Raw genomic sequence first — 23,955 nt, forward strand, 5'->3', positions numbered from 1 at the left:
TGTTTGTTTTGATTTGCTATGAAAGTTTGACCGATAAAATGAGGGGTTAGTGGAATTTCCTATGTTTCGAGGGGTGAATCGATTAGCTTGGGACCGAAGATAGTACCAGAGCTGAGCCAAAAAGTTGAGCTCGTTTCTTCGGGGCCTTCTGGTCTTAGAGTTACCTCTATGGATTTATCATCTGAACCTATAGAGCTGTTCCACGCCAAATGACGAATTAGGAAAATCGACCTTCTCCGATTTGCATGAACCGATTGCATCATTTTTTGTGCTGGGCAATGATTCACATTTTTGCTCAAATTTGTCCATTTTGTGTATTGTAAATTTTAAAAATAGCGTTTTTGAAATTTTTCAAAAAATTGTATCACGGAAACGACCCTTCTGATCGAAATGACATCTGTAACTAAGTTCTAGCAAAAATGTTTTTCTGGGAAAAAAAAACATACAGGATATGTTTTAAGTAATTTCAAGTAAAAAATTAATGAAAAAAATTATAAAGCAAGACCAAAAGTTCATGTTCTATGACTTTACTTAGTTTTGAAGTGTACTTGGTTTGAAACATTTCAGAAATTTATATTTCTCATAAGCCTTCTTCGAAAAAAAAAATATAAAAAACGGGCAAGAACATTTTGAAATATTTCGGTTTTAATTTTTTGCTTAAAATAAATAAAAACATTTTTTGTTAATTTTTTCCCAGAAAGACATTTTCTTACAACTTTGTCTTGGACGTCATTTCGATCAGAACCACCATTACCGCGCTATTTTTTTTTTTTTTGAAAAAACTCAAGGACGCATTTTTGAAAATTTACAAGCTCTAAAATGGCCGAATTTTAGCAAAAAATGGGAATCAGTGCCCATAACAAACAACTGCGCAAAGTTTCAGGCAAATAAAATTATTTTTTGACGTAGAATTACGTCTTTCGGTAACATATTGGGGCTTGAAATTTAAAAAAAAAACCAAAATCGGCCGCGTTACGAAAAGTGGTCAGGTTTTGACCATTTATAACTTTGTCAATAGCAGATGGATTTTAATTCTAAACAAACCAATCGATAGGAATTTTTTCTGCAAATCTGCTAAAATGAACACCTTTTCAATTTTCAATAGGTTACTATTGAAAATTACACAAATGTTCAACTGTTGGTAAAACATTGTCACCGATTGCCTGCAACAGCGCTTTCCCTAACACAGATTTCAAAATCGAATTCCATCTCGCCGAGCGGTGCTTATGCAATCACCGTTTGTGGTGGTGTCCGGTCGTCATCAGCAGCAGCAGCCGGTGTTCTTTCGGCGCGTGTTGTACATTTTTCTCCAGTACACGGCTTCCCGCAAGGCTCCCTTCAAGAAGGAAGAAGAAGCCGCACCGCTACTGATCGGATTCAGTTGCTCTTCGTGAGCTGCTGTGGGCCATCTGTGTCAAGCGCGTCATCCTCGTTCCAAACAAAATACAGCCCGCCAGTCTCATCCGTGTTGAAGAATCTAATAGCTCAGCATTACTCAACCATCACGACAAAACGGTCCTTTTAAAGACCACCATAAATTATTGTTGTTTAAATTATTGTGGATTCTATGAATATTTAGACTTTTTCCACGAAATGTGGAAGCTGCCAAAATCTTCTGTGGTTTTTGAAACTCTTACCATTTCAGCTTTTCCGTGTCGTTTTCGAGAGCAAACAAGTTCACTAGCTGGATTCGTTATGGAAACATGACCAGCTGTAATCTCGAAAACAAGGGGTCAAAAGTACATATCTAGATAGAGCTGGTATTAGGGCGTAGCCGCTTTTGTAAACAATGACTTCTATCGATGATTTCTAGGAATTCAAGGCACGTCCACGTAGACCAACCTAACCACCGGATAGGGGAAGTCTTTCCCTACCCGATGAGGCTGTTAGTTTGCGTGGGCGAGCCTTGAATTTCTAGAAATCATCAAGAGAAGTCATTGTTTACAAAAGCTGTTAGGCCCTAATTCCAGCTCTATCTAGATATGGAAAAATCAGCTGGTTTGACACAAAGGAGTCAACAGTAAACATCAGAAGAAATATCATGGAAACCAAGCGTTATATATGTTCCAAGGTGGGATTGGTGAGAGCGAAATCGAAAGCAAAATTTGAAAACGACGAAATGAGCCTAAATGTAGAAAAACTTCGCAATAAGTAAAGTCAATTTTCATTGAACTTTTGCTCGCCTTGCTGCCAGCCACATCACCCCCAAAGGTCTGTGATAATGTACCCAGCAACCAAACGTTTGTGGTCAAATGCGTAACAGTATTGAAGTGGTAGGTACATACAAATTCTCGCAATGACCTTGTCCCCCTCGTTTTCTGATGACAAAATTAAGCTTTTTCGTGCACAAAACGCACAGAATGTTTGGTTTATTCAATAGATTTTCCATTCGAGATTGCTATTTTCTAGCGTCCTGGCGGAAACCTTACCTTAATTCAAAGTGTTTCTGGTTCTCCCACCAGAAATACTTTGAATTAAGGTAAGGTTTCCTCCAGGACGCTAGAAAATAGTAATCTCGAATGGAAAATCTATTGAATAAACCAAAAAATATGTGCGTTTTGTGCACGGAAAAGTGTAATTTTGTCATCAGAAAACTAGGGGAAAAAGTGGTTTCCCTAACACAGTCGCCGAATCTTGATACCGAGCACGTAATTTTACGACAACTATAAGTCACTATTTCAGGGTGTCGTCTACCTGGAAAAACCTGGAAAGTCAGGGAATGTCAGGGAATTCTATTTATGATCTGGAAAGTCAGGGAATGTCAGGGAATTTTAATGTAGGTCAGGGAAAAAAAATAATGTTGATCACATTGCAAAAAATCATGTGTGGGACACATAAAACAATCTTTGAAATTTTATCAGTGCATGACGTCAAAGTTTTTGGGAAGATCCCGGGCATCAGATCTACTCGCTGCGTTTATGGACGCCCTTGCCGGTATCTCTTCGAACAAGTTGCTGCAAGTGTCCATGGATGGGCTCAATGTGAATTGAAGCTAGAGGTACAAAAAGGTGGCGAGAAGCTGATAGATCTGGGAAGCTGTGGGCTGTATATTTTGCATAATACATTCATTGTTGTCAAATATTTGCGTGGTATCTATAATATCTTCAAAGATGTACCAGCAAGACGAGCGTTTATCACGATGTATTCTGGATCTACCATATTCCCGCTAAAGTTTTGCGGTCACCGATGGTTGGAAAATAGTGCTGCTGTTCAGAGGGCAATCAAAATTACTCCGCAAATACGAAAATTTATTCAAGGCGTCCAGAAAGACAAAATTGAACCAACGTCAGCTTCCTATCAAGATGTTAAAAACTGTTTGAATGTCTCGCTGCTGATGGCTAATAGTACGTTCAGACTACAGATTTATAACATGTTATAGCACTATCTTGATGGTGGTTTCTGTATTGCAATTATTTGACAACCGTTATAACATGTTATAACTCTGTAGTCTGAACGTGAATTCAATGCGAATTTCAGATGGACAACCCTATGGTGCCTTTTTTGTGCAACGCAATGTCTCAAATGGTTAGAGGCGTTATGGAAAGGTTCATTAATATTGACCATCTGAACGGTATACATTCCCCCTGAACGACGTCTCGACTGTAGCATAATGCAACTTCATATGGATGCTGTAGAATTTGCTTCTTCTATGGCTAATTATTCGGATATGATTCTTATGCTCGGTGATTTCAATCAACCTGGGCTTATCTGGTCGCACTCAGGTCAGGGATTTACATATCCAGATCCAATAGCATATGTTACTACTCCGGCCAGCCGCTTGCTTGTGGACGGTACTGGTTTTCATGGATTGAGGCAGATAAATCTAGTTCCCAACTTTCAGTCTCATTTCCTAGACTTGGTGTTCGTTAGTGAAAATTAACTTCTTGACTGTACTTTACTGAGGCGCCTGATGTCATCGTTCCTCTTGACAACTTTCATCCTGCTTTGGATATTTCTATCGCAAATAGATCTCAACTTCACTTTGATGAAACTTCGATTGTCTATCGTCTCAACTTCCGGAAGACTGATTTACGTTTGCTGCGACGTTCCTTGTCAGAGATAGACTGGAACGTGTTGAATGACCTGGAGATCGACATAGCTGTCGATCGCCATAATTGCTTTCTGCACGACTGTATTTCTGCTTCTTGACCAAACGGAATTTTTCAATTGCCAGTAACAACTATCGCCGCTACAACAAGCTTCTCTACCAGCGGTATGTAATTCGCACTGAACGCAATCTGCGAAGCAATCCTAGGGGATTCTGGTCGTTCGTAAATACTAAAAGAAAGGAAACTGGTCTCCCGTCGAAGGTGTTTCTGGGCAACGACGTAGCATTGACAACTGAGGATAAATGCAGGCTTTTTGCAAGGCACTTCTCGAGCGTTTTCTTGACCGACTCACCATCGCAAGCTGAAATCAATCTAGCAGTCCGTGATGTGCCAACCGATGTCGTAAACATGGATGTTTTTACTGTGGATGTTGAAATGGTCCTCTCTACGATAAGGAAAACTAAATCTTCTTTTTCACCCGGACCGAGCGTTATGCCATCTGCTGTGCTGAAAAAATGCTGTGATATCTTAGCCGCCCCGATGACCCTGCTTTTTAATCTATCGCTCCATCACCGTAATAGCAACAATCAATACGAAACTAACGATTTTAAATTGGCTCACTACTTGACTAGCCTATTGGTCCCAAGCAAACGATTAACGTATCCCATTCTAGTCGAAATTCTAGTACTACGCAATGTTTGTTTTGATTCGCTATGAAAGTTTGACAGATAATATGAGGGGTTATTGGTTTTTCCTATGTTTCGAGGGGTGAATCGATTAGCTTGGGACCGAAGAGAGTACCAGAGCTGAGCCAAAAGTTGAGCACGTTATTTCGGGACCTTCTAGTCTTAGAGTTACCTCTATGGTAATAGTACGTTCAGACTACAGAGTTATAACATGTTATAGCGCTATCTTGATGGTGGTTTCTGTGTTGCAATTATTTGACAACCGTTATAACATGTTATAACTCTCCAGTCTGGACAGCGCTTAAGTTTCCCACGCTTTGGAAATGCTCTACTATGTTCCCTGTTTTCAAGAAAGGAGACAAATGCAATGTGGAAAACTACCGTGGGATTACCTTGCTCGGGGTCGAATCTAAAGTGTTCGAGTCACTGGTCAATGAGAGATTGTTTGGTTCCTGCAAAACTACATTCGAGTGCGGTTAGGCATCTTGATGTCATTTGTGACACCGTTTCCGTTCCGCTTCCGCCCACATTGCGTTTGGGCCTTCAGTCGTAGCGCGACGTCAGATCTATGATGGTGTTACTCATGCAAGCGGGTTCGAAAACTTACAAATTTTGAATGAACTTATTCAGCGAGTTCGAAAAATCGCATTCGCTTTCCATGTAGACAAAGATCGTCGTTCGCAGGAGAAAATTGTTCTGCTCAAATGATAAACATTTTTAAAAGTAATCCGAAAATAAACACATATTCAACTTGCAATTTCTCGTTGTAATGTGAACTCACTGAGAGAATAAAATGTTAATGATAATTAAACTTAATATATTTTACCATGTCTGCGGTTGTCATATGGAATTCCAGAGAGTACGAAACTGACTAATGCATGAGCAGTGCATCCTCAGGTTCGGTTGCTAAAGCAAGAATAATCACTGCTCTGTTATTTTACAAAAAAAAAAATATATGTAAAGAGAAAGGATCGTCTACGGGTTGATTTTTATTTGGCTGTGAAATTATGAACACAAATTGAGAGCTTGGTGACATTGATTAAATATTCCTATTATTACTTTTTTTTGTTGGGGGGAGTTGAACCACTGCGTCCATTATTTGATCTTTTGTGGTGCCCCTTACTTAGTAATGAATAGGGAGTCTAGTTGTGAGCAGTAGTTATTCATTATTATATTATAATATGTATCTATAGCCCTAGGTCTATTCACATCCTTCGTAGGTAGTCGGTCATATAGTCTGTAAAAATTGTATTAGTATCAAGTTCTGTTGTAAGTGCCATGAGTATGCTATTCTTGATATTTTCGAAAACTTACCCTGCTGCTCATTTTAAACTAACCTTAATTTACGCTACGGTATAATAAAGCACATCACGTTGTAGCTTCTTAGGTTAAAATAACGAAGTTTTGTGGACTGGAATTTTTCTGAAAACCGACTGGAAAGTCAGGGAACTTTATTTTCGACTTTGAGTCGACACCCTGTATTTGGGCATCTATTTCTTCAACATGGTCACTAAAACCACTGTTTTTGACAGCAGTGATCGCTACCAACCCTGAAATTGACAAGCATAGGTACACTCTAAAATAGAACCATTCAAATTGTTGATAAATTATCTCCGACTGACAGTTCATAAAGCGTATTAACATCTATTAACACAAGGAAAACAGGAATCAGTTGTCAACTGAACTATTTGACATGGCCGTACTGTTTCCACAGTTTTCAACAGCCTGCTAAAAGTGTGAATCAGCTAAGAAGGCCTGCTGAGTCACGCTCATCAAACGACAATTTTCTTTGAAAGCCAAGCTACCCGGTAGATCTTTAGTGAAAGGACTGATTGGTTGCGTTTAGCGTCAGCATTTAAGAGATAAGCCCTGTAGAAATTATTCAAATCCCCGCAGCAAGTTACACTGCAAAAGTTCCACGTCAACCCCACGAACAATATAATTAGTTATGAATGCGCTGATGACTATATTTCGAACCATTTAAACAGATCGCGACCGTGACATCGAACTGGCTACGGCTGCCATCCGGAAAGAGCTGGGACAATCACAATCCCGGGAAGCACAGCTGAAGGGAGACATCCGACAATTGCAACAGCAACTGGCCGATGCCAAAAACGGGCTCTTGGCAGCAGCAAGAATCTCCGACCAGCTGGAAATTGCCCAGGTCACCGTTGCTTCGCTCAAGGAAGAATGTAAGTAGTGTTCGGAAAAATTAGGCTAGATCAATCTCTTCTATCTATTTGTTTGTCATTTCCGGCATGATCTGTCTATTCCCGACAGAGCACGTTTCTGCTAACCTTTTCCTCTAGATGGCACTAATAACCTTGCGCTCCCCCTGTACCCTCCGATTGTTTTATGGGCATGTTGTTTAGATAAAGTAACGCTCTCTTCCCTGATCCTATCAATTAGCTCGCTTATCAACTACACTGTAGCGCGTTATCACCTTTTCTGTGTCTGTCAATTAAAAACTCAAATTACTTAAATAATCACTCAAAATTTGAAGCGGAAGGTAACACGGAGCAGATAGAGCACAAATTGATTGATTCCATTATCAGCATTTGTCACCGGCAACGAGGGGTGCCACAACGGGTACTAACAACGCCATCAATTATTAACCACCACCACCACCAGCAAGGAAAGGAACAGCGACAACGCGCACGCCATTTTAAAACCAATGCACCTTCACCTTAAAAATAAATTCAAATCACACACACACACATGCATCGAAATGGGAAACAGGAGTTTGTTCGATTGAAAGGTCAATATCAGCTGGTAATTCTGGGCTTCTAAAAACATTGTTCGCTTCCCGGGATTCCAACTGATATCCACTTTTTAGTCGAGATGGTCAAAATTTCGTCACCATTAATACCTTGGTTTTTGTTTGTGAGTTTATTTTTTTTTCTGTGTGTGTGAGAGTGAGACAACGACAGTGACGACAAAAAGGCGGTTAAAGTGTTTCCAAAACTGAAGTGATAACAAGGAAAAAAAATGAAAGGTGTTACGTTCAAAATTGAGTAGGCTTTGGCAATTTGCACACATCAGTTGGTCATTTCATCACATTCAGACAGGCAGGCAGTAGGCGGCGACGGACGACAACGCTAAACCGTTGCCAAACAACGCCGCGCATCGTCCGAATGTAGAATGTCATTGTTCAAATTCACACCTACGCACACACACACACATGCACATGCACACGTACGCATATTATTCACCAGCATTTCACCAGCACGCACTTGAAGACACGCACCGCCCCGCTTTGGATCATTTGGCATATGTAGGATAAATAAGGAGTAATGAATAAATGCTTATTGGCGGTTTGTTGTTTGGTTGCTTATTGATGGTTGTATGCCTCTAAATGGTCATTCTAAATCGCAGGCGGCCGCATCAAAAGTCCGACATGCGTAATGGTTTCCATAGTTATAGAAGGCATGTTTTCGAGCATTTTTTTTTAGGGTGACTCATTCCGGTAGCAAGATTTGCTGGGTTTCAACGGAACCGAGCAGAGCAGTTCCACGCCAACTGACGAATCTAGTTAAATTTTTCCGCTCTCCGAATTCCATGACCAAGTTTGTGCCGCACCCAATTTTTCAAAATGACGTATTCGATATTTTTCAATAAATCATAGCACGAAAGCGACTCCTCGAATCGTAATGACGTCTGAGATCAAAGTTGTAGGAAACTTGATTGACTTTTCAGAAAAAGGTACTAACTTTTTAAAGTCAATTTAAAATTGTCCAAAATTCAGCGACAACTTCAAACTATTGGTACAAATTTTGAACGCCTAGCGAACAATTCAGTGTCGAAGGGGCGTTATTGCTTTTGTAAACAAAGGCTTTAGCCGTCGATTTCTCGTGAATAAAAGGTCACACATGAAAATTAATGACACCATTCGCGGCTAAAGCCTTTGTTTACAAAAGCAATTACGCCCATTTGAAATGTGAGCACTGAATTATGCGAAGTTTTATGGAATTCCGAGAGGTTAAGTCTTACACTTTCTTTATTTTTTCGCTCTTTGGCCTGGAACTGCTCCGCAGTGATGACGAAACTCATTACGGATTCTACTGTGGCACCGATTCTAACTGCCACACTAATATCGATCGGACTTCGAACTTGTGCTGCAATCGCTACATACATGCAATGCACTCATTATTCAGCAAATACACACCGACACACTCGCTCGATCCATTTTACCTTAATTCCGAATTCATCAAGCTGAAAGCCATCGCCATCGGTGTCACCGAATCAAATACCCCCCCCCCCCCCCACCCCTTCATTCTGCCCGCAATACAATGTGTAACGTAATGTGAATAATCATTTACCGCTTGAAAGCAAAAGTTTTCGATGGCACGGCTTCGGTTCGATCGAATCGAGTATTTCAATCGATTAATAGAGGAAGTTACTTCGCTTGCAATGCTTGTTTGTCACCGGTTGTTGTTTGTCTTCCTAGAAGTTCGGTGCAGTTTTCCGTCAGTGTGGGCATTTAGTATATTAGAATTTGTGTCTACAGAAAGTGCTGTGAACTTTTTTTTTTGTTTGACGTTGTCTTTGCTTGTTGTGGTTGTAGAATTTTACGAGTGTAACGTGCGCGTGTGTTTACTTTCAAGCTAAACCAAAAATAGAGCAACGCTTCATTGCTATGCGCGAAGGGCGAACGTGACGGGAATAGGCTACAAGGATGACCGTCGTCAGATCGAGAGCAGTTAGATAGTGGCGGTTATTTGGAGCGGTGCAAATTGAGTGTCGATAATACCTAGATGTGGATGGTGATAGTCTTCAGAGATAGTCTCACGTCGTGCCATCAATGGGGCGAAGGGACAAGAGGATGTCCTCAATTTGTTTAAATCAAATAAGGGTATGTCCATGTACCCCATGGACAGACTAAAGGGGCGGTGTTGGTTTAGTTGGTGTCCACAATGCCGCTGTTTTCATAACACTTCAATGAGAATTGAAAACCCGTAGGATATGGGACTGTTATGTGAATAGTGGCAGCACAGTCTATACATATTGTTAAACCATTATATGGATGATCGATCAAGAGGGGGGAAAGGCAGGCTTGATGGAGCCTCGCTCGCGAGTTTGAAATGAGCCGAGGAGTAGAATGCCTACTGCCAAATCATTCCACTGAGCTTCAGAGCTTGTGAGCGAAGTGGATAAAATGAAAGTGAGGTTTGCTGTCATTCATGTTCATATTTTCTATCACACGCTCTTAAGCTGGGTCTAGACACGGCAAGTCAATTGATCAAGTCAGTTGAATTCAACTGACTTGAACGCGAATTGAACGTGTAAACCATGCCATTCAACTGACTTGATCAACTCACTTGAATTGAAAAAAGTTGAACCAGGCTCAACTTTTCAAGCCAATTGAATTCAACTGAGTTGATCATTTGACTTGCCTAGTCTAAACCCAGCATTACTCTCACTCTGGGTGAACTCTGAGCTTCTTGCGTCGAACAAAAAAGTCATCCGGAGTCTCAAAAAGCGCACCTCACGTCAAATCATCCTTTCCTTGAAGTTCATTCTCCCTCTCTCTCGAGGAGTTTTTGTTTACTTCTTCCATATTCCTGCCGCCGCTCACTCGAGGTGAGGGCTGGCTAAACTCGCAGGACAAGAGTGTTTTAAAACCTCCAGTGAGTTTGAGGAGTTTCAGCAAGCCTGGGGAAAGGTAGTTGCCTCTCGCAAACTATCATCATACCCAGGTAACATTTCTGGTTTCATGAGGGTTCTATTGACTTATAGAAAGCTTTACAACCTCGATAGTGCTCGCAATATTGCTTGGGTAGTTTGATGACAGCCCTTTTTAGATCATTCTATTTTGACGTCTTTGTTGAAGGTATCGAGTACCATTTCATCGCACCAGCGTCACGAAGTTATGTAAGGTTTTAAATGCTAATAACCTGGCGTTTTATGGATGGATTTACATTGTTTGTGTACCATTTGAATCAGATTTGATGTAAGATTTTTTGAGAATTAAAGTTATAATGGTTTATCAATAGTAAACTACTGATATTTTATCAAACTTGCTTGTTTGCCGAACCTATAGCATATAGTGAATCCCTAACACAGACTTCAAATTATATATTAACTTCACGAAGATTGCAAGAACTTTATAGATGTTGTCACAATTTCAGTTCTGAGTTTAAAGCTCTCATTCAATTCAGTTTCTGGTATCCTTCTGTGCGTTTTTATCCTGATCGAAATTCCAATCGCGTTCCTGGTTGCTGGAAAAGTTTAAGTAATGTGGTTGAGGTGGTTCAAATGTCGTGATTCAATCCGGCGTCTTTAATGGACGGATCGTTTCTCAAAGCATCCCGGATACTAGATGACATTCGAAATAGGTCCCGGATGCCCCGAAAGCAGGGACAGTTGATCACTATGTGCTCCACCGTCATTGTGACTCCACAAGTGTCACATTTCTTTCGGAAGGTGGGTGACGAGACAGGACACGTTGGTCCCGCCAGTTTGGAACATCTGTCCATCTTGTTGTTTTCCCCTTAAGCTTGCTGATAATTGACTCTGTTCTGGAAGCCCACTCACTAGCCCAAGCTTCGCGAAGTATCGATCGCTACGGCCGCTGGTAGCGATATTTCAATATTTCCGCTGATTCCACAGCAAAATAGTCCCAAAGCCGTATTTAGGCAGACACAAATGTTTGCGCTCAAACCGTCAGTTTTAGGTATATGTATAGTGTCTTCGGGAAAATTTCTTCATATTTTTTGGCCGATCTTTTTATGTTAGTGAAACTAGGGTGGTTCATAAAATTTGTGAATTTAAAATTCAAACTTTTTCTTTTATTTGAGATAGACCAATGCAGTGTTGTAAAAAGGTGTAGAACAATCAATTTAAAGCAACTTCGCTCAACACACCAAATTTCTATCTCTTATGGTTCATGAGTTATGATTATTTTAAACAAGCAGGTTAGAGTGGTCTGTATTTTCAATTTACCAATTTTATGGTCCACCCTAGTTTCACTAACACAAAAAGATTGACCTTGTTCTAGACACGTTTTAGAACTTTTGATGGCGCATATTTTTGCTTAAGATACCATATTTCTATCTCTTATGGTTCATGAGTTATGATTTTCTTAATCAAGCAGGTTAGGGTGGCCTCTAGAAAATCGGCTTTCTTTAAATATCTTTTTATACGTTCATTCCTCGTATTTCGTTTTATTGTTCTAGACACTTTTAGAACTTTTTGTGACGCATGTTTTTGCTTAACCAACTAAGTTGTTATCTCTTTAATTTAAAAATTTATCGGTTTGCTCGAATTAAAGAGCCATTTTTTTCTAAAAAAAATCTCCTTCAATTTTTTATTTAAAAATATAGCAACCTGGTTCAGTAAAAATATGCGTCTTAAAAAGTTCTAAAAGTGACTAGAATAACGTTTCTACGAGAAATGAACATATGAAAAGATATTTAAAGAAAACTGTTTTTTATGGGCTACTCTAACCTGTTTGTTAAAAAAAAATCATACCTCATGAACCATAAGAGATAGAAATTTGGTGTCTTGAGCAAAGTTGCTTCGCATTGATTGTTCTACAACTTTTTAGAACATTGCATCTACATCGGTCTATCTCAAATACTAAAAAAGTTTGTATTGTCAATTCACCGATTTTAGGAACCACCCTAATTTCAGTAACATGAAAAGGCCAAAAAATATGAAGAAGCTTTCCCGAAGACACTATATACCTAAAACTGACGGTTTGGGCGCGAACATTTTTGTCTTCCTAAATACGGCTTTGGGACCATTGTGCACAGTGACCAGAGGATCCAGAGGAAGATGGTATTCGGTGGAGCTGACTTATGAATATCTTGGATCCACGGATGACGTGTTACCGGTGATTTTAAAGCTGCCAGAACACTAGCGGAGTCAGTTAAAATACATAGCGATTTCTCGGTAGGAGTGGTGACGGCGTGGTGATTCGTCGCAGCTTCCCGCTCTAAAAGACCTGGCTATCGATGATTCAATCGAAAGAAGTTTTAGGAAGTTGTATGAAGATCTGCTAAATTTTCTGAAGTTGTACAAATATCTCTAAAGATCAGTGAACTTCTCTGAAGTTCTATAAATTTGATTGTGGATTCTTGGACTTCCATAAAGTTCTGCAGATTTATCTGAAATTCTTTGAAATTCCCTTAAGCTCTACAAATTATCTGAAAATATTTGAACTTCCCCGAAGTTTAAAAAAATTCTCTATAGGATTTACAAATTTCTCTGAAGTTGTGTGAATACTTCTAAAGATCGGTGAAGTTTTGCTGAAGTCTTGCAATTTTGTCTAAAAATGTACGAAAATCTTGAAGTTCTACTGACTTCTCTTAAGGTCTACGGACTTCTCTGAAATTCTTTAGATCTATCTATTTGCAACTTCCATGGAGCTCTGTAAAATCTTGGGCTTTCGTACTTCGCTGAGATATGTTTTTGAAATTGAAGTCTTCTGAAATTTTACAAATTTTTCTGAAGATCTCACATTTTTCTGAAACTGTGAAGCTTTCTGAACCTCTGAATGCCTCTGAAAATCTGCAGATTTACACTTCGGCAGTTCTGCAAATATCTTTAAAGTTCTGTAACGTTGTCTGAAGCTCCGTAGTTCTAGCATAGAGGTAACTCTAAGACAAGTAGGTCCCGAAGAAACGTGCTCAACTTTTTGGCTCAGCTCTGGTACTATCTTCGGTCCCAAGCTAATCAATGCACCCCTCGAAACATAGGAAAATCCACGAACCCCTCATTTTATACAGCCGACGCAGGTGGTGTAGTGGTAAGCGTGACTGCTTTCTAACACCCCAATGGGTCTGCGTTCAATCCCAGCCGAGGTCAGTGGGATTTTTCTGAGGCATAAAAATCTCTGGTCACGTCTTCCTTCGGAAGGGAAGTAAAGCCGTTGGTCCCGGCCCATGTGTGTTGTGAATGGGTGCGATATCCTACGCAGGTGTGGAAGCTGCCTTCCTGCACATTTGGTTGCCGTCAATGGATGGCAATCGATATCCGTCGGTGATTGGTACTAGATTGCAGAACAGAGACTGACGTTAAATAAAGGAAAGAACCAAGAACCCTCATTTTATCTGTCAAACTTTCATAGCGAATCAAAACAAACATAGTGCTAGAATTTCGACTAGTATGGAGTACGTTAATCGATTTGCTTGGGACCAATAGGCTAGTCAAATAGTGAGCCAATTTAAATCGTTAGTTTCCACCGGTTGGTTCTATTCTCAAGATCTACGAATTACCTTGAGACTCAATAAATTTCTCAGTAGATCTGCAAACTTCTCTGAAGTTTTGAAAATTCCTCTGTAGGCTCTCGGGCTTCCCTGAAGATCTTAAAATTTTCCTGAAGATCTTATAAAGTACCTAAAGTTCTCAAAATTTATACGAAAATATTTGAGCTTTCTTGAAGTTTTAAATGTTTCTCTCAAAATCTACAAATTTCCCTGAAATCGTACAAATATTTTTAAAAAAAATCGCCGAACTTCCCTGAAGTTCTGCAAGATCTGAAGATCCAGTAAAATTTCACACTTTCTTGAAGGTCTTCAAATTCATCTGAAGATCTATTATTATGATTTCTTCAGAAGTTCATTAATTTTTTTTTTTTCAGAAGTTCTGTAGCTTTGTTCTGAAGATGTACGAACTTTTCTGATGTTTAATAATTTTTCAGTAGATCACCAAACTTCTGTGAAATTCTTTAAATTTAACTGTAGATTCTTGGACTTGTCTGACGTTCTGCGAATTATCCTGAAGATTTGCAAAACTTCCCTTTTAGTTTTACAAATTGATCTGAAAATATTTTAGCTTGATTGTTGTTTTGAAAATTTCTTTGAACATTTTTTCTGAACACCTACGATCTCTCTTGTGAATTTTTCTGCATTTCTGCAAATGTCTTTTAATTTCTGTAAAAATTTCTGAAGTTTTTTCAAGTTCTACGAACTTCCCTGAAGCTCAACAAATTTCTCAGTAGATCTCCGAACCACTCTGAAGTTCTAAAAAAAATCTTAGTAGGCTTTCAAATTTTCCTGAAGGCCTGAAAAATTCCCTGAAGCTGTTCTAAATTCCCTATAGTTCTAAAACTTTATCTGATCATATTTTAGCTTCTTTGAAGTTTTAAAGATTTGTAAGAAGATATACGAAGTTCCCTGAATTTCCCAGGTAACATTGCTAGTTTTATCGTGGTTTTAAAGAATACAAGTCTAAATCATGGTCTACAGAACCCTCATAAAACCATAATTGTTACTTGGGTTGTGTACATGTTTCAAAAATTTTGTGAAATTCTCTAAAGTTCTGCAAGTTTCTGTGAACATCCAGTAACATCCCTGAGATTCTGAAAATTTATTTGAAAACCTGCAAACTTTCTTGAAGGTCGCCAAATTTGTCTAAAGTTCTATGATCTTCCTTGTGATTTTTTTCAGAAGTTCTGCAAGTTTATTTAAAATTCTATTCAGTTTTTTTTTTAAGGTCTGTAGTTCTTTTGTGAAGATCTACGAACTTTCCTGAAGCTCAACAAATTTCTCAGTAAATCTCCAAACTTTACTGAAGTTTTATAAATGTCGGTAGGCTGTGTAACTTGGTCATTCTTTAAAACAGGCCTGATAGGACTAGGAACTTTAAATAATAATTAAAAATTTCAAATGAACTGAAGTTGAAAAGACGCATCTGTGTCACTTAAAACCACACAAATTCAAGATTTAAAGTAAAAAACTACAAGGGACAGCCCTATGCGGTTGTACCAACAATCAATACGAAACTAACGATTTAAAATTGGCTCACTACTTGACTAGCCCATTGGTCCCAAGCAAATCGATTAACATGCCCCATTCTAGTCGAAATTCTAGTACTACACTATGTTTGTTTTGATTCACTATGAAAATTTGACAGATAAAATGAGGGGTTCGTAGATTTTCCTATGTTTCGAGGGGTGCATCGATTGGCTTGGGACCGATGAGAGTAACAGAGCTGAGCCAAAAAGTTGAGCACGTTTCTTCGGGACCTTCTAGTCTTAGAGTTACCTCTATGGTTGTACGCTATGGTGACGTAGGCCTACGTAGTCTTTTATAATAAATGTTATTTGTTAACTGCAGCAGGAGCTTGTGTTTTGTGTAAGAATAGGAATTTGAGCGGGGTTCTCTCTGTTTATACTCTTTAGTATGACTATGATTGCCCTTTTGATATGAATTTTAGTTGGGACACGTCCAGAAATTTAACTCTTTTGGAAAATCTTGGTGGCTCTGAAAAGGACCGATGGTAGTACAGGCTTAAAGCCTTTGGAAGATGATGATGACGAGTAGGCAGTTGGATCAGCAAATCGGACCGGACAATCTCATATTCTTCGGTTCAATGATTGGGCACTTCCAAGAGCCTCGGCCCGTCTGCTGCTGGACGGGGGTTGAACTGATCGAGTTCGAGTCGAGTTATTAACCAAACAAAAAGTCGATGAAGAGAATCGATGAAAATCACTTGCACCCCTGCTTCCAAGTTTGGTTACAAGATTACAACTCTGGAGAGCATTTTGTGTGGTCGTTGGGAGCGTTTGGTTTATGAATATGGCGATGAGTGTGCAAAATGTTACGCAATGCAACCTCCCTATTCGCACACGCCCGAAGATCGGAGGCGAATGCCACTTCGACTTGTTTCGTCTGCTAACGACTCTCTGATGATAGTGTTGGTAAAGCAGCAATGCTACATCGAAATGTTTCGTCTAGAAACGATTTTCTGATGACTGTGTTGGTGAAGCAGCTTATGCATGTACGTAACTGATGTATTTGTTAGTTATTTCGACGCTTTTGGACAATGATTGACATTGACCAATTTTCAATAGTTTCTTGTTGAAAATCAACAGTCAGAAGCATTGCTATCGATGCGTAGAAATATTTCTGATCGATTGGTGATAAAATTATTGAAATTGGTCCAGGGGCAGCTGAGTTATTAACGTTCAAAATCTTTCATAATTTCGTTACATGTTCCATTTTTTGGTTTTCACAAAGTGTACCCCCATAGAGAAATCACAGACGTTGTCCTACGTCAGCAAACCATTTCATGATCTAAGCCATTACGGCATGTTTCGGCCAATAACACAATAACACTTTGCGGTTCAAATCCGTGAAATTTTAGAAAACCTCCTCACCTGCGGCTGTTTTTTTCTGAATGAGTAGAATGAAAATTAAACACAAACCTATTTCGTTCGAAAAATCAAACGTCAAATCTAATCATCATGCCGAAAAAGTTTGAACGCATCCGACAAACTTATTGAGCCGTCCGCTTGAATCAGATCAACAAATCAGGTAGTCTAAACGTACCTTAAGCAGAATCAAATAAAACTGCTCGAATTATCCTCCAAACGAGATTCGTTAATTTTTAATGAGAATAATGTTGGCCCATGGATCTAAGATTGGGCCCATCGCTAAAAATCTGCTATTTATAAATCGGTACTAATGGATACTTTTGGTCGCTATTGAAAATCTAGTCAATTGCTGAATTTAGGGCATTTAGGCCGACATTACATCCATTTCCCCTATCTGCTCATATTAGCGCACTCAAAATGCCGATGCCAGCTGCTGAAACTATAAAAATAAGAACAGGCACAGTTAGCTACACATATGATCATAAATAAATTAATCTAAAAAATCAAATTACCGTCCAATATTTGCAGCAAGCTGCTGGGCAATTTTAAATCTTTGAGGAGTTCTTCGATGATATTTCACATAAATCGATCGTGAACAATGTTTAGAGTGTAAGGTCTCCTAACCGCCAAAAAAGGGGCTGTCATCTTAGGCCAGTCCCCCAGCATATCAAAACATCATGTCAAAGTCGTGTGGCGTGTGGCGAACGTCGACATGATGTTTTGATTCGAGAAGGCATGAGGTATGAGAACGTGCCTTCCAGGTTGTCACCTCACCATTTTGTAACCAAAACACTGTAGACAAGTAGGGCAATTTCCGATTTACGAATTGTTCCACAGGCTGGAGCGGGAATCGAACCCTCCCTCCCTCCATGGCACACACAGTATTTCTAAACGACGAGTGAAGTCCTCAATGTCCACGATGCCCAAAACAACATATCTACTTCAGAAAATAAGAAACTTATGCCGTTTTAGTTTGAAGCGAACCCTCACCCGGGTTGCAACCTAAGAGCTGTCAAACTGATAGTTTGAACGCCAGTTACCAACCTAGGTTCGCCACCAAGCAACCTGAAGAACGACTAGGTTCGAACCCGAATTTTTTTCGATGTTCATCAGTTTCAAGCATACATTCAATTCCCAGTGCATATTTAAGCTCAAAACTGCTTTTGACCAATCGCTTGGCAGCTAGCTGTCATTGCCTTTTTGACTTTTCTATTTCAAGTCACACATACACATGTACACAACATTTCAGTTCACCCAGTTCACCGCGACAGTGATATTTTGAAGAAACTAACCCAGATTCGAACCTGGTTCATCAAACTAAAACGGCTTTAGATCCAAAGAGTGAACTATCAACCAAAAAATTAAGCTTCAAAATTTACCCCTGCTCGCCTACTGCTGCTCTCGATGTTGAAAAATGAATGACTCACTGTTGTTGTGCGTAATTTGCTAAGCCTACTGGGATCGATCAAACCAACCGAAGAAGAACAGAAGACACAATAAGTAAGTACCAGTGTGCATTTGCCATGTGAGCGTGTGTGTGTGTGTGTGTGCGTTGTGCTTTGATCTCATTGTTGAACCCGTAAGGATCGGAAACAGAATGAACCGCCTTGTTGTATAGCCGAGCAGCGCCTAGAGCATATTGAGATCGCATGAGTTCTCCGAGGTAATCTCAAATTGTAACAGTGGGTTTTTTTCCTTGGTGAATTCCAGCCTCCCCTCGTCCCCTCGGTTTTTGTGGGTGTGGTTTGAGCGGGAGTGCATGGAAAACGTTCGCTATACCCACGTTACAGATTGGGGTTTCCCCGGGTCATGCCGTAGTCATCGTTGTGTTTTTTTTTTCGATGTGTGTCTTCTCTTTATTGTTTTTTTAGATGTGCTGAATGTAATTTCTAGATGTGTTTTTTTTTTTAATTAAGTGTAATTTGTCTGCCATTGTTTCATTAGTTCATTGTACTATACATAAAAGCGATAACCGACCATACATAACTGATTGCAAGCAACTCGAATGAAGCATGAAAAATGAGTGATGAACAGATTAAAAAAAAACCTCCTATAGAATAGTGCCAACCGAATGATCCTGGCCCCAATCGGATTGAGTATTACATCAGGTACTGGTGTCGATATTCGAATCACAAACGAATCGGGTTCCTTACTTTAACTTACCAGTACTTATGTTATGCTCTCTCCGAGGTCAGTGCATGCTGCAAGACAGTTAGTGAAACAGTGTTTGCATTTTTTTTTCTTCTGAGACGGATACCCGCGGATCGACGACACCGAGAATGGGCATGATGATGGAAAGCTGTAAGATTAGAGACTAAGTTTCTTTGCTAAGCGAGCTCCCCTTATACCTTGTACCCCAACCAATTTACAATTCTAACACACTTCCTGCTTTCCGATTCTCGTTTCCAGTGGCGAAGGGCAGTGAAAAGTACGAAACTCTCGAAGGTCGCCTCCGCGCTACGGAAGCTAGTCAAGCGGACAAGGTGGAGAAGTCGCTGGTCAAAAATCTGGTCATCGGATACGTCGTTGCGCCGAATCAGAACGACAAGCATCAAATTCTGAAGTTGATCTCGGCCGTCCTCACCATGGATCAAGCCGAATGCATCAAGCTGGGACTGAACCGGTCCGGGGGCGGTTGGTTCCACAGCATTCTGGGCAGCGGCAATTCTCCCGCGGCAGGAGGTAATTCTCAAACGTTACTCTAATACACACACAATTCTAACATCCTTTCCCATTGCAGCAGGAAACTACAACAAGGAGAGCCTCACGGAAGCATTTGTGAAATTCTTGGAAAAGGAATCCGCACCGCGTCCGGTGAACCCCACCGGTAGCGGCCTGTTGAACATAATGGCCCACCAAAGCCAACCACAACAATCACAATCGACGACATCTTCATCTAGGACCACCACACCTACTCAGCGACAACAGTCATTGGTAGATCAAAATCTAAATCCGGTTGAACCGGGTGCGGGTTCCGTGCCCGTTCCGGTTCAACCGATTCTGCTGGGGGAATCCACGCTGCTACAGCAGCAGACGACCTTCCAAGCACCGCGTAATTCCAGCTCGATACTGAAGGATATCCTCAGCGATTCTTGATTTGAGCTGTAGGGGGGAAGGAAGACCCCGCAGCTCCGGATTGAGCATTAAGGTACGTTTCCGATCAGAGTTGTTCGGTTGTAAATAAGTTAGATTGTTTTGCCTGTTTTTTTTTCCGACGATAACATGAATCGTAATTTTATTTTTATTTGTGCAATTTTGAGGACAGTATATATTATGTCTACACTGAACTACGCATGTGTAGCTTCTTTGTGTTGAAGGACAAATGAACGTACTCTATAGCTAATTTATCTAGGAGATAGGTTAAGCTCGGCTGCTGAATATAGCCCCCCGTGTCTAGCTATCGTACCGGTGCAGCTGTGTATTTTCACGCTCTAGGACAATCCGAAAGCCATGGTCATATTTGTTTCGATTGCTTTAATTTAAAGTGTGGTCCAGTTAGAATCCCAAAGTAAGATATCGCAGTGTGGCAACTACCTGGAGAAACATGGAAAACCTTAAATTATCAGGGAATTTCAAAATGTCTGGAAAAACCTGGAAATATCAGGGAATTTGGCCACCACTCAGAGAACTCTCAAACTATTAGTTCTATTGAGTTGTTGAATTCTATTTTTTTTTACTTTGTTGATTAATTATATGTTCAAGTTCCGACCCGGTTATTTTCCTTAACGACATGGTATCAGCCAAACCATTTGTGGAATAGTTCTATTATTTGGGTTATCGTTCGTTTATGGTATTTTTTATTAGGGGCAGTCTTAAAAGTCCACGACCACACAAACTATTTCACCAGTATAAAACATTCCCAATCGATCGATCTTTATTCGCTCTAAAGACATCTAAGCAAGCTTTCACAGAGATATCTCAGAAGTAGGGCTACCAAAAATTGTTTACTCAATTTTGGGTTGCCCTACTTTTTCTTTATTTTTTTATTCCTCAATCAATCAAATCGTAGACTACATATTAACATTAGGACTTATGTTCTATGAGTTCGCAGGGTTCTGGAATATATTTTTAATTCTGTTGAGGTCAAACATTTCACAATTTTTTGACGGATATTAGTAGTTCCTACTCAATGTTGGGTTGTTCAGAAATAGCGTGCACCCCGCGCTGATTTTGCCACAAGCTGAGCAATTCGCATAACCTTGGTCTATACATGTAAACCGGGCGTTACACATGTCAATATATTCACAATAATCGTATTCATATATTGACAATATAACTTTATGTCATCAATATTATTGGCAATATTTCCCCTATTTTATCCTTGATAAGTGTAACTGGCACAAAGGAGTATTCAACTCTGCACATCTACATCTGTTCCAAACGCTATGCCACGGTATGCCCAATGTGCCAAAGTAGGCTGAAGTTTTCCAATCAAACTGTCAATATCCCATAAGTTTGACATCCCTGAAGTTTAAATGACATTTTTGTGATTGCGTTTAAATTCTCATTTTCGGAGCAGAAGGTGAAAGAGAAACTGAAAGCTATTAAACCTATAGGTACGGTGTTGAATTACTGATTCCTTGCAGGTGTGCAGAAACGAAGTCGTAACCTGAACGATGGAGGTAAAAAATGCTATCAGCATCCATTGAAATCCTCTCCAACTAAAGTAAACAATGAACTCGAACGGATGGAAAGATGAACGAAGGTCATGTAAATGACGCGTCGAGTACCTAGTGCGGACCCAGAGCAATCCATGCAAGAAGATGGCTCGTAATCTCTGGATGAGCCGCATTGGAATCCGAAAATCTGTTTTTCACAATGGGCTCTGCTAAACAGCAAATTGCTTAGAGCCGTCAAACGGAAACCACTAAGCGCACCGAAACTCACTCTGCCGCGAGTAAAATTTTCGAAATTCAGCAAGGTTACGTTAGGCCGAAGTATATTTAGTAAATTATTCTGCATAACAAGCTTGTAAATGTAGCTCAACTCTTATCGAATATCCTGCCCTCTTTCGTTCCAAATGTATATTTAACCTTCGTAGGATGCAGGATATTCTTCCGGCCGTTCCCGTTTCGATTATGGCTTTGTTGTATGTGTTGCGAATACATTCACCTGTTCGTGGGAGGTTGATTAGACTTAGAACCAGTGCTGAGATTTGTCATTGTCATTGACAGACTTTCGCGCGATATTGACAAAATTGTTCGTCACATAGTCACTGACAGACTTGATCTTCAAAAAAACCTTCGTCAAAATCTCATTCATTTTTTCGTCAATGACAAAGATTCACCTGGTAATGAAAAGTGTAATTTAGTACATTCTGTGTCACATTATTGTTATCCAAGTAGCTCAGTACGTAGATACTTGTTCACTAAAATGGATCCATGTAATTGTTTTGCTCAAGTCATTTAATTTAGTTACAAATTTAGCTAATAAACAAATCTGCACATGTTCGTCACTGACACCATTGTCATTGACAATTGACATGGTTTGCCTTGACTATGACTGTTAGCTAAAATGAGTGACCAAAGCAGAATTGTCAATATCACCGTGTACTGTCGAGATTTTGCAGCACTGCTTAGAACAGTGATTGTATCGTTTCTGAATTTATGCCAACTTTTTATCGATTTTCGTAAAAAAAAATCACTGCAATTAAAAGCTTTTTTCCTAGGGCTGTGTGGAATAAAGAGTAGAACCTACTCACAGAAACTCTTCCGGAAGTCTGCTCGACAACCCCAAACAAACTTCTTCAAAATTTGCTATGCAGCCGGTACAGTTTAGCCTGTTGCACCAAATGCAAACTCAACGATTTCACCGACCGTATTCTCAACTAAACCGTCGTATTGGACAACCTGATCTTCTAGGTATGTGACCAACTCTCGTTGGAGGTAACCCGTTACGGCCGTGTTGACTGCCATATCGACAACACTCTATCGCCAAACTATGGTGTCGAGGAAAATGAAATTGAAGCTGTTCTAGACTTTGGACAAGCCGCGAATCGGATGAGATGAACTGAGTTTTGTTAGTTTGAACGGATTCATGGTGCAGAAAATACTTACAGTACTTTACATAGCAACGATTGGCAAAACGTCAACAGTGATGCCGTTTTATATTATATTTGTTGTGACCTACTTGTCAACGAGTGCCCTAACGTTCCGAACAGTGTGTCATGCTGTGTTTCGGCACAGTGTGCAGAGTTGATTACCCCTTGAACTGGCACTTAAAATCTTGTCCATCCTCATTCGTACAAATGCTATCAGAACTGGTACAATCTTGAATAAAACGTGTAAACCTAGAAATAAAGGAGGGCGAACATTAGACTGATGCACAATTTAAAATTTTCACTCCACGGTGCTCACACAGTTCCAAATTGGGCTCTGATAAGCCTCCCAAAATTAGAAAGCATTTAGTAGAAAACTGACATGGCACAAACCATTTGAAGTTTATATGGAAATTAGCAGGCAACATTGGTGTTTCTGGCGTGTCAATAGAGCACAAAAATCATGGCTACTATGTCAGTGCGATTTGTTAAAAGGCTTGGCGACAATAAACAAAAAGTTTGGTTTTCCCATAGTAATTTCCATATAAACTCCACATGGTTTGTGCCCAGTCAGTTTCTTACCAAATGAGTTCAAATTTCGGCAGGCTAATCACGAACCGATTTGAAACTGTTTGAGCACTGGAAGCGAAAATTTCAAATTTTGTATCAATCTAGTGAGCATGAATGATTCCCACACTGAAAATCTCGATGATACAAAAAAATCAAAATAGGGTAAATTGACAGATGAATATGAGAAAGACAACAACTTCAATTTCATCACAACAACAACATGCTTGAGCCGGCGCCGGTGGTGTAGTGGTAAGCATGACTGCTTTCTCACCTCAATGGGTCTGGGGTCAATAAAAATCTCTGGTCACGGCTTTACTTCGGAAGGGAAGTAAAGCCGTTGGTCCCGGTCCATGTGTGTTGAATGGGTGCGATTTCCTACGCAGGTGTGGAAGCTGCCTTCCTGCACATTCGATTGCCGTCAATGGATGGCAATCAATGTCCGTCGGTGATTGGCACTAGATTGCGGAACAGAGACTGACGTTAAATAAAGAAAAAAAAGAACAACAGGCTTGC

The 23,955-nt window shown here is 39.9% G+C and overlaps 1 protein-coding gene across 1 annotated transcript in view; it reads left to right on the forward strand.

Annotated features, from left to right (window-relative positions):
* The window catches only part of Gmap (Golgi microtubule-associated protein), a 164,748-nt gene extending 144,508 nt beyond the window's left edge, over nt 1–20,240 (forward strand). The window contains exons 5-7 of the mRNA XM_065217071.1: nt 6,724–6,927; nt 19,245–19,517; nt 19,576–20,240. Of these exons, the coding sequence (XP_065073143.1) occupies nt 6,724–6,927; nt 19,245–19,517; nt 19,576–19,931 (833 nt within the window). The 3' untranslated portion in view covers nt 19,932–20,240. The remainder of the gene's footprint in view (nt 1–6,723; nt 6,928–19,244; nt 19,518–19,575) is intronic.
* The last annotated feature ends 3,715 nt before the right edge of the window (nt 20,241–23,955 follow it).

This window comes from Ochlerotatus camptorhynchus, unplaced genomic scaffold (genome assembly GCF_037179485.1).
Source record: "Ochlerotatus camptorhynchus isolate MF236.1 unplaced genomic scaffold, CSIRO-AGI_Acam_v1.1 ptg000070l, whole genome shotgun sequence".
Classification (NCBI taxonomy): domain Eukaryota; kingdom Metazoa; phylum Arthropoda; class Insecta; order Diptera; family Culicidae; genus Ochlerotatus; species Ochlerotatus camptorhynchus.